Raw genomic sequence first — 12,006 nt, 5'->3', positions numbered from 1 at the left:
CCAGAAAACATTCAAAGCAACTTTTTGGATGACTTTTCTAAATAAAATGCTACACGTGTGCATGAGAAATAGCACTATTCCTGGCCATTATGTGTCTTGTATCCTGTATTTTCCCACCAGTCTGCCCTGCATATCCCATTTTTAGTTCTCTCTAACCTAGCAGGTAGAGCCTGCTGTTATGTTGTGTTCTATAATCTGTGCACAGAAAAACATGAAGGACATTATACAGCAGTGCTGATCAGTGTAGATTTGATTTTAGCAGCTGTAGATCACTTAAGAGCCCATTCACACAGGCATATGGTTTGTCCATGTGCTGTGTGTATTTCAGTCATCCCAAGAACCCATTGTCAGGCTTATTCAGGGCAGCACTTTGAATGATGCCAGCGATACTCGCTCCTCAGCACAGGAGCAATTACTGGTTTGTGCTACCAAGCATTGTTTGCCCAACTGCACGCCCCGTGTAAATGGACCATTACCGTTAGCAGTATCATTTCCATGCTTCTCTTCCTCCAGCAGCTTCCTCCTCCCCTGTCCATAGACTCCTATGGGCAGCATGAGTCCTCACCTACCTCAACTTCCTGCTGTCTTGCCTCTGTTACTAAGGACAGGCATCACTTAACAGGCAATGCACAGGAAATAAAAAAGGAAAACGTGCTAGCGGCCAGCACTTAATATTTTAGGTACGAAGGGATTTGCACTTCTACTTATTGATAGCTACCAAACTGTTCGAAAAATAGTGACAGAAGTCCATTCAGCGCACTTCAATTAGCAGCCACGTAATATTGGAAAGCAGCAATAAAAAGTGGGAGTTATTAACAGGGTTTCCCCATCTGGTATCCTAGTCTTATGCCACCACTATATAGCAAGCCCCCACTGACCCAGAGAATGAAGAGGCTGCAGCACTAATTCAGTCCCCTTCATGACTTTCCCTGTATAGTAACAGGACAGCCACAACTCTATAGAAGTCAAGATGGCAGGCTGCAGCTTCCTGCAAAGTCGGGTGCAGAGGAAGCATAACAGGGTATTCCGGTTACACAATGTTTCTGTCAAATGAAGTCATTGAAATTCAATGTGGATCTGCAGTTCTAAAACCCACGACCTTCCCCTGGCACTGCAGAAGTGTTTATTCACATGTTGCCCTGTAGATATCGCAGCACTATAGCTCGGGCATGGTCAGTAGGAACGACTAAAGACTGCTTTCTATTCAGCAGAATGGATGGCTGACCAATAGCGGCGCACAGGAAGAAACTACAGGGCAGGGAACTGTGTGAAATGTAGTTTCAAGCTGCATATTGACAGGGATGGGGCGGCCACCTTGGAAACGAGTGAGGAGCGTAAACATCAGAAGCAGAGGGCAGGATAAATTGGTAATGGGTGCTCGATTTATACCCCAAACCAGCTGTGCATGAAGACGGCACAAACACCTTTCATATCCAGAACCTTTGAAAAGTCACTTGACAGCCAGAATACCCTGTAAAAGTGGACTGATTTACTGCAGTCCCCTCGACCTCAGGTGTATGGGGCTCATGTAACTGGACAGTCTGTAAAGACATCTCTTTACTGCAACTGGAAAAGGTTTTCATTTACATTTTTTTAGTTTTATTTCAAAGGGGTTTTCCAGGGAGAATACTATGGCTCAGGATAGGTCAATAGTTGATTGGCTGGGGTCAGTCATTTGGGACCCCAACCTCTGTAGTGGACGGTGCTTGACACTGCAAGCAGACCTCATTGAAATTAACGAAAGCCCTGTCTGCAGTTACAAGGCTCCTATTGATTTCAATGAGGCGCTCTTGTAGTTACAAGCGCCAGCCACTAGGCAGAGGTCGGAGCGGAGATTTGCGCTGCTTCCACTCTGACCCATGTGCGGCGCTGTCAGCGGAAGCACACAATCAGCTGATCGGTCGGCATCCGAAGCGATGGACCCCAGCCGATCTATTGATGTCCTGTATGCGCTCACGGGGCAGAAAAGCTGTGGGAATTCCATGGCATTTCTGCATCCAAAAGTGTCAACTATCTACACAAAGTGATTTTGACTCTAAATCAGCTGCTTTCTGCTGATACAGTGCTCCTCTCACCCCAATTCTTTGCACTTTCAATGCAACCTTCACTCAGTACCTGGCAGCCTCTAGTGAGTGCAGCACCACTGGTCAGGTGATGCAGACGTGGCATCACCTGACCAGCAGCCATGCACTGGCTAGAGGCTGCTGGATCAAAGGCTGCACTGACAGCGTGAAGAAATGGGAGGCAGGGGTAGCTGTATCTGCTGAAATCAGCTGCGGCTACACAGCTAATGCCAAGTCAATATCTGCACCAATGGTGCAGATTTTCACTCTTTTGGATGGGGAAATACTGTGGAACTTTCACCCCATGTGAACATACACTAAGGATTCTGCTTCTAAAAACTGACAGAAATTGAGCAGTGCCATGTGAACATACCCGTAGCGGAAAAGGGGGCAGATTGTCTGCAGTTGAAAAAATCCACATCAAAGTCTTCACCATGTGCCAGCAATCTGCACCAGATTTCACTTCTTCAATTTAACTTCAACTGAATGGGTAAAAACCGCAGCAAGTTATCTGATTTTTAAATGTTTGCCGTCAATCGTGAATATTTTTTTTCCACATGAAGAAAAAAAAAAATCTGTAGCTTAAAGTGACTGGTTTCCCCGGTACGGTTCTGCATCATCTCTTCTGGCCAAGGATTGAAAAATCCCTGTCTCCTGGAAGCGCTGCCTCGGATTGGCTGAGCACTGTGATGCTTAGCCAATCAGAGCCAGCGCTCCATGAATCATTGAATGGCTGATTGGTTCATAGAGCGCCTCCTCTCTTTCAGGAGGAGGAGAAGAGATGATGAACAGTGCCAGAGAGAAGATGCAGCGGAGCCAGACAGCGCTTCTAACGTGATGTATTTTTATTGTGAAAAAATCTAAGAGAAAAAAAAATTATTTTGATATCGTAATCCTACCAGCCCACAGAGAACGAGTAATCTAATTCATGCTGCGTGATTAGTGCTGTGCCTGCAGTTACAAGCTCCAGCCACTACACAGATCGAAATGGATACTTCCGCTCTGCCCTCTGTATTTGCGCCCGCTCAGCTGATAGGTTAGGGTCCCAAGCGATGGACCCCAGACAGTCAACTATTGCGGTTTGCGCATACTCAATGATACTTTAGTCACGGTATTGTCTCATATCACGGAGGTAACGTTACCTCGCGCATGCGCTCTTAGACACTGAAGGGGTGATGCACACGAGCCTGCCAGCAGAGATGGTATCTGGAACGTGGACCCTCCTGATTAACCCTCAATATGCGGTACGCGTTTCATACGAGTTGGGAAGAGATTTCTTGCACCAGACCTTTTTTTGTTGTTTTTGGAGGTGGATATGGTGTTGTGTTTGGTGTTATTTAATGCAACTGTGTACATGGTATTTTAAGCTTGGTAAGGACTGAGAGGTCAAAACGTCGCCCATTTCTTTTTAAGCATGGAAGAATAAAATCTTATGATCCGAGTTTCACCGCTTATGCTTTTTTTTTTTTTTTTTTTTAAACGCTCTATCCTGAGGATGGGTAATCAGCAGTATTCTCCCTGGAAAACCCCTTTGTGACCAAGCTTTTTTTAAATTTTTCCTCTTTAGAAAAAAAAAAAGGCAGGCGCATGCGCTTAAATGGAGGATTGCCTAGGAAATTTAAAATCTCCCTGTTCCTGACTACCAAAGGTAGTCAAGAGCCTGGAGATGTCACAGGGGGCTGTGGTGAGCGGTTCCTGGTCACGTGATCACTGTTATCCAATGGATAATGGTGATCACGTAAAAGTAGATGCTATTGGTGAGAGATGAAAATTTACCAGGGGCCTCCGTATTTGAATCCCGACATGATCCTCCTCCGTGGACCTTCACAGCTTTTGCGCATGCAACAGCCAGCAAAATACCAGACACATTCACAGGAGTCGGGGAAATTTAAAATCTCCTTGCTTCCTTTGACCAGAGGCCACCGAGAGCCTGGAGCAGTGACCAGTGGTCTCGTTGAGCGGGCCTTAGTCACGTGATAAAAAGGTAGCCACCTACAATTAGGCCGTTCTCACTATCGACCAAATAGGAATTACGGATTCCACATGCGTCTGATTCACGGCAATACACGAATTAATCAAATGCATTGATTACACAATTCCGCTCACCCTAGCGGGTTAGAATTACATAATCCACTCACAGAAAAGAGAATGCAGTATGTTCTATTTTACCGCGGATATCCACAACATAAAGCCCATTGTGCTCCAGGGTGGCAGATATACCCGCTGCCCATACGTAACTACATTGTATACGGGCTATCCATTTCAGGGTGCAAGTCTTCATTATGATGTGTGCTGTATAAAATATAGTTTTTAAAATGACGCAATTGCCCAAAAAATGAAAATCAGTTTTTTCCTAGAGCTTTGCTTAGATTCATTCAAACACTGGAGTAAAAATATGCAGTACACCCCCAGATTAATTCGTTAAGGGGTCTAGTTTTTAAAGGGAGGTCATTTGTCAGGGTTCTCGTTTTGGCCGCTCAAGGGCTCTACAAGTGAGCAATGGGGCCTAAAACGCCTTCAAGCAAAATCTCTGTTCTGAAAGCCACCGGCTGCTCCTTTCGTTTTGGGCCCCATTGTGCATACGGAGATAACATTGGGGCCACAATGGGTATGTTTCTGAACACAGGACAAACAGGGGTATTCAATTTGAGGTGTAAATACTCATTTTCATGTGCACTATGGAAAACAAAAACCTTTAAAATGCCATATTTGCAAAAATATGAGATTTTATTTTTCTCCTCTAAATTGCATTAATTCATGAAAAAAAATGTTAAAAATACTCCTGACCCCCCTTTATTTATAATACATTAAGGGGTGTAGTTTTTAAAATGGGGTCAATTGTGGGAGTATCTATCATTCTGACGTCTATGAGCTTTTGCAATCTTGGCTTGTTGTAGGGGGAAAAAAAAGGGTTCCTCAAAATGTTGATAATCAATGTTAAACTTGAAGTCTCCTAAATGGTTAAAAAAAAAATGATAAAAGTTTTCAAATGTGAGCCCAGAATAAAGTAAACAGATCGAAATATATATATTATCACAAATTTGTACAGTATGTTTGCACACATTTGAGATACTGCAATTGAAAGTGTGAAAAATGATAATTTTTTCAATATTTCCTTAATTTGGCGCTTTTAATAAATACATTAATTCTATCAGTCTATTTTTGCCACCTAAATAAAGTACAACATGTGGTGCACAAAACAATGTCAGAATCACTTGGATATGCAAAACCTTTACAGAGTAAGGGTGCATTCAGATGACCATATATCGGCCGGGTATTCACGCCGGCCGATATACGGCGTCCCTCTCTGCAGGGGGAGGAGGCTGAAGAGGTGCTCTGAGCTCCCGCCCCCTTTCCGCCCCTCGCCACTATTTGCAACAGTAGGGGCGGAGCTAAGTCCCAAAACTTAGCTCCACCCTCTAACTGCAAATAGTGCCGAGGCAGAGAGGCGGCGGGAGCTCAGAGCACTGCTTCCGCCTCTTCAGCCTCCTCCCCCTGCAGAGAGGGACGCCGTATATCGGCCGGCGTGAATACCCAACCGATATATGGATGTCTGAATAAGCCCTTATTTTATGTTTTAATGACACGTCTGATTTCCAAAATTTGACTGTCACTAAGGCGCAAACAGGCTTCGTCACTCAGGGGTTAAGTTACAGAGCAGCCTGGTCATTAAGAGTTCCTGCCCACGGATATTTGCTGCAGAATCCGCAGAGGAGGCTCGCACCAAATAGCACCCACATGCCTGCTATGGGAAATCCGATTCTTCCTGCACACTTACGGAAACCAATGGCAGGTTCTGCAATGCGTGAAAAAAAAAATGGAGCATGCTACAATTTTTCCTCAGATTCCGCGGCCCATCAGCAGTGACAGACTATTTAAAAAAAAAAAAAAGATTCTGAGCTCCACATGACCGACAGCTCACTGTGCGGATCAACCACAGTACAGAAGAAAGAAAAACTAAACAGGTGCACGCCATCGCTGCTGGCAGAGCCGAACTCCACTACAGGATTCTGCATGCAGATTCCAGCTCTGCAGGGGTTAACAAGGGGGTGACATTTGCACTAAACAGCCTCAACTTTTAGTGTGGATTTTCTGCTATGGAATCTCAGCAGCCAACCTGCTCCATAGAAACTTATGGCACTCGTGCATCTGCAGCAAATAGCGCCCATATGCATGCTATGGGAAATCGATTCTGACGCCGCACTTGTGGAAATCAATTGTGGTTTCTGAAAGCGGAGGAAAATAAATAAAATCACAGCATGCTCCATTTTTCCAGATTCCACGCGGACAGCTTCCATTGAAGTCCAGTGAAAAGCAGCCTAATCAGCGTCCCATCCGCAATCAACATTGCGGACAGGCTGCGAAACCCACGTCTTTGCCTAGGGACAGTGCAGGAAAAAAATAAAAAAATCAGTCCAATATCACCCTCACAATCCATGGGAAGCCCCAGGATTCGAGGTGTTAATGTGAAATCAGCCTTGCATCACTGCGGCGTTCCCTTCATCCCACTGCCCCCAATGGGGCAGCAGCGCCAGCCCCATTGAAAGCAATGGGAGAACACTACGATCTCCTGCTGTGCTGTGGCGGCAGCAGTAGGGGATTCCTTCATCCTGGCAGAGTCCCCTCACCACTGAACACCCTGGGGCTGCTACAGTGTTCAGTGATGAGGGGACTCCCATGGGGATGAAGAAATCCCCTGTAACAGTTGCGGCAGAGGATCACAATGTTCTGTCATTGCTTTCAATGGGGCCGGCGCTGAAACAATGAGTGATATCACAAAAAGAATAGGCATGTTACCATTTTTTTCACACTACATTGCAGGAGTGAAAACATCGCAAATGAGAATAAAACCATTGAAAATCATTGGTTTCATAATTATGCGTTTCCACTCAACTCTCGCATCACGAGAAAAAAAAAGAAAAAGCGCCCGATCCTTATGTATGAAGACGTCCTAAGGCCATGTTCACACAAGACCGAATCTGCCGCTGCACCCATACCTCAGCTCAAAATCCACGCAGTCAGTCCCATTTAGTGAATTTGCTGCAAGAGTCACCCCCTAATGAGATGGAATCCATACTGCAAATCTGCTGCAGATGTAAAGGGGTTCTGACACGAATCAGATCTTTATGCTTTAGCAGCCATTGTTCCCTGGTCTGCCTAATGGACACAGGGAACCCACGATTAAAGGGGTTGTCCCGTGCTGAAACAGGTTTTTTTTCCAACAGCCCGCCCCCCCCCCCCGTTCGGCGCGAGACAAACCCGATGCAGGGACTTAAAATAAAAACCGCACAGCGCTTACCTGAATCCCCGCGCTCCGGTGACTTCTTACTTACCGGTTGAAGATGGCCGCCGGGATCTTCTCCCTCGGTGGACCGCAGCTCTTCTGTGCGGTCCATTGCAGATTACAGCCTCCTGATTGGCTGGAATCAGCACGTGACGGGGCGGAGCTACCAGGAGCCGCTCTCTGGCACGAGCGGCCCCATTCAGAAAAGAAGAAGACCGGGACTGCGCAAGCGCGTCTAATCCGGCGATTAGACGCTGAAAATTAGACGGATCCATGGAGACGAGGACGCTAGCAACGGAACAGGTAAGTGAATAACTTCTGTATGGCTCATAATTAATGCACGATGTACATTACAAAGTGCATTAATATGGCCATACAGAAGTGTATAGACCCACTTGCTGCCGCGGGACAACCCCTTTAATGGCTGCTAAAGCATAAAAATCTTATGCTCACTTTTTTCCTGTTGTGCAGCGGGGTCATCTCCCAGCAGGCTCTTCCTCCGACAAGCCGCTCCCCTCCGGGAATCCGCGCATGCGCTGAAGACGGGTGCCCTCTGACAGGAGTCAGGACGGGCCGCCTCTCCACTGCGCATGCACAGTACTCGGGAGTTCAGCCAGGACGGACGGACCGCCCAGAGCACTGCTTGTGACGTGGCGCCCGTCCGTTCACCGCGGAAGTGGCTGACAGACAGAGCAGAGCAGAAAGCCGTCATTTTCAGCGCTCCTGCTCTGCTTCAAGCCACAGAAGAAGATGCCCGACGGAGGGGACATGCCTAGTGACCGGTCCTGGCCAGGCAAGGCAAGTAAACATTTTTTTTCCTCATGTCAGAACCCCTTTAAGGACCAGGGTGTTTCGGTCCAAATTTGGGATTTTACCCATGTGATTTGGTTTTTTTCCCCCTCGACATGGCTTTTATATATTTTTCACTGACTTTACAGTTTTTTGTTTTTTTTTAAGTAGTAAAAAAAGCTTTAAAAAAAATTAGGAGCTTTAATCTAAACTGTATTTTTGACTACCAGCCAGGATTAAAGCCCAGGACTGACTATACTTTACTGTAAGTGCTGCAGACATTCAGTGCGGAGGGTCGGGCATTGAAAGGGTGCAGCAAATCCACCCTGTGTGACCATGGCCTAACCGTACACAGACTTTGGCGCAGATCTGCCGCAGATTTCCCCCTTACAACTGAAGGGGTGGCGTCCATTGCATAATCCCCATCAGTGGTGCAGATTGAGTCACTTTTAGGATGTGGAAAATCTGCCCAAATCCCACCAGGTGTAAACGTACCCCTAGGGGCAACTAGTCACCCCGATCCGTCTAGTGAGGAGCGCCACAGGGGCCCCATCCATCACAGGATACAGCGACGGCCTCCACTGACTGCAGTGTGGCTGCCCCATCAGCCATGCAGCCCCACACCTTCCCTCATCTCCCCGTCCGACACACCGCCCACGCATGTAACGTGCAGGTCGAACGCTCTGTAGAACAGGTAATGATCGGAGGGGGCGGTTGTGCGATCTCACACCCGCTCCTATACACTGATTAGCCTCCCTGCATGTGTGACAGGCTGTAGCCGGGGCCCGCCATGTCTACATCCCTCCCCGCACTCACCATGGTGCCGCGGAACAACACACGTAAAACCAATAAAAACAAGAACTTGCCGCCAAATGGAGAGCACGCTTTGGGTGTGTCCTATATATATCCTTCCCCGGAGCAGCGCATTCCATTCGTGTAGGGGGGGGGGGGGACTGACTTGGGCACACCCAGGAAATAATTCCGCTTGAAAAGAAGAGAGCAATGTCCACATATACGAGTTGGATATGAATTTCTTAGCGTTTTTTTTCGTACTTGGGCGGCATGGATATAGAAATGTTAATGTGTTCTACCCCTACGGAATGGACGCTTCGAAATCACCGCGCATTATACATGGATGGGAGCCGTGTGTGTATATGCTTCCGCCGGGGGCGTATGTGAGAAATTGGTATCACGGCGCAGCAATTAAAAAAAATGCGCGCAAAAATGGCGCGCATAGCTGTAATGTAGTGCGCCTGCGCCGGTTTCTGTCATGTCTGTTCTAACCTTCACCTTGAGAACCACATAACGGAAAACATGGCGACGTGTTTGTGTAAAATAATGTGTGTAGAAGGCTTTGTTCTTTATAAACCCACACAGCAGGGTCCATGGGGGTCACACAGGACATTAGTGAAGGTGTGTTCTAGTCCTGAGAGTCCTGGGCAGCTCGGTCCTGTGATGATTACTGCAGTCTGTGTGGGGGCAGAGGTCTTATCTATCGCCGTGCACTAATGAGGCCGGTTCTATTGTTTGGCGCTATCCACGGAGCTTAGCAACCAAAAAACAGTTCCAGTCGTGGCGTAGGCCGGACCCATATAGACCCCATTGACTATAATGGGGTCGGTCCAGCAGGCACACAAATGTTCTCTGACAAAATAGCGCAGCATACGGGTTTCCAGAGGCTTTGGCGCAGATGTAAACAAAGCCTTAGGCTTCTTTCACACAAGCGTTTTAGCGCAGCGAAATAACGCATACGGTGAACATTCCGGCTGTCCGATTTTACGCACGCCCAGAAAAAAAGTACTTGTCCTATCTTTTGCAGGAATACGCGTGACTGTTCCCATAGACTCCTATGGGAGCCGCCGGTAAGGGAGAGGGAGGTTAGCAGCGGCTTGCATTGCTAATGTCCCTCCCCTTGCTAGCAGCTCCCATAGGCTGGGGCAAAAGGGGAGGGAGTTTAGCCACTAGTGCCGCTAAGCTCCCAATCCCTCCCTTTGCCGGCACCCGACAAGAGGGGGAGGGAGTTTAGCAAGAGCTGAACTCTCTTCCCCTGGCCAACGGTATTCCGGGCTGCGGCATATATGAATAGGCGCGAAAGCGGGAGATGCATCCGCGACTTGGTCCGCTGCCTCTCGTTCACGTGTTTATCAGCCGCCCACATCCGGTTTGAAAGAGCCGTGTGGCTGAGAAAATTGTGCGAGATTTGTGCGTTGCGAGACGCACAAATCTTGCACAAATATGAACCGCATTCATTCGTAGCGCGTCCTATGCTAGGGCGGTCCCACAGAACGCCATGTCGATTGTTCTCAATGAAGCCGGCAAAAACATTGCACGGTATTCAAGGTTGAAAACAATGGAAAACACTTGCCAGTACTCCAGCACGGCTGAAAATACCTCGCATCGGCGGGAAATCATACGTTCCCAAGCGTGAAGGGTACATTACGTGGGGCGATTATCCCCCGAATTCTCGTTGGAAACAAACTTGGTTAATTACCACCCCAGTTACACACCGGAAACATCCTGTTCCGCCACCGTTCACTTGAACGCTTATTCCTCTTGCGTAAGCACAGGAGCCATAGTTGGACGGCAATCCGTGGGACCTTGATGCAGGATAATTGTCAGACTTGGAAGCGTCTGGCAGTCGTCCCAACAATTACCGCTCCTGGGCTTCACACAGGACAGATATCGTTCAGTGAATGGAGGCGAAGTGTGACGGACAGAGATCGCTTTCGTCCTTTTGCCTCCGTTCCCTGTGAACAGGCAGTCATTCAAAGATGAACAACTGCCTGTTTCTACCGAAGGAGTGCCGCCCACTAGTTGCATCCTTTTCACTGAGCGGAAACGTAGTGAGTACTGTATGGTTTCTCGCGCGGTATCTTGTTGGGTCATCTTTCGCTCAGTCACGTTTTTTCAGCTGATATAACGCCATAGGGGTTTTAGCCAAAGAATGAAAAGAGGCACGACACGGCTAAAAACATCAAACTAAGGACACATTTAAACAACACTATTATTGGCACAATTCGGCGCCCATATTACGGACGAGTATTCCGGCCTGACCGCAAGTCTACTCACCCAGACTCACAGCATCATAGGGAGTTCGGGTCAGTAGACTCACCGTCGGGCCCGAACACTTATCCGTAATACGATTGTGTGAGTGCGACCTAAGACCTTATTCAGATGGCAGAATTTTAGTATTTGTAAGCCAAAATCTGGGGAAAAAAGCGATACAAATCTCTTCATTAGGCCAATTCAGATGAGCAGATTGTAACAATATGGATCCGCAATACAGACGTGTTCTAGATGACGTTACAGCCGTATGTCATCAGTATTTCATCAGTTTTTGATCTGTATTGACAGTCATTGTTTTTATTTTCTACTGGTCATAGATGGGGCTATATCTTTCCTCCACTGCTGCACCCAGTCCAGAGATTAAGAACAAAATTAAAGGGGTTTTCCAGGCAGCGCTTGCCGCGATACACTGGGGTCGGAGCAGAAGCCGCAGCTCCGATCCCTGTGTAGAGACCGGCGCTTGTAATTGCAGGCGCAGCTCTCATTGAAATCGATGGGACTCCGGCCTGCAACTACAAGCGCAGCTCCCATTGATTTCAATGAATAGACAGGTATCGGTGCCACACGAGGGGAAGGAGATGCAATAATATCCAAGTAGATAACACTCACCTGGTGCACGGTGGAGTTCCGACAGGGCGGGGAATCCACCTGCACCTAGTGTCCGCAGCTCGGGGATTTTTCCATTTACGCTGAATTGATTTCAATGAGAGTTGCACCTGCAATTACGAGCGCCGGCCTCTACGCGGGGGTTGGAGCTGCGGCTTCCTCTCCGACCCCAGTGCAACCTGACTGTGACAGCGGGCG

At 47.6% G+C, this 12,006-nt stretch overlaps 1 protein-coding gene across 1 annotated transcript in view; it reads right to left on the bottom strand.

Moving 5' to 3' along the window:
* DAZL (deleted in azoospermia like) overlaps positions 1 to 9,000 on the bottom strand; it is a 45,573-nt gene extending 36,573 nt beyond the window's left edge. The window contains exon 1 of the mRNA XM_066585078.1: positions 8,953 to 9,000. Coding sequence (XP_066441175.1) covers positions 8,953 to 8,955 — 3 coding nt within the window. The 5' untranslated portion in view covers positions 8,956 to 9,000. The remainder of the gene's footprint in view (positions 1 to 8,952) is intronic.
* Positions 9,001 to 12,006: the final 3,006 nt, after the last annotated feature.

Source organism: Eleutherodactylus coqui, chromosome 12, assembly GCF_035609145.1.
Source record: "Eleutherodactylus coqui strain aEleCoq1 chromosome 12, aEleCoq1.hap1, whole genome shotgun sequence".
Taxonomy (NCBI): domain Eukaryota; kingdom Metazoa; phylum Chordata; class Amphibia; order Anura; family Eleutherodactylidae; genus Eleutherodactylus; species Eleutherodactylus coqui.
Note: the sequence above shows the minus strand (reverse complement) of the source record. Positions and strands in the feature narration are given on the sequence as shown.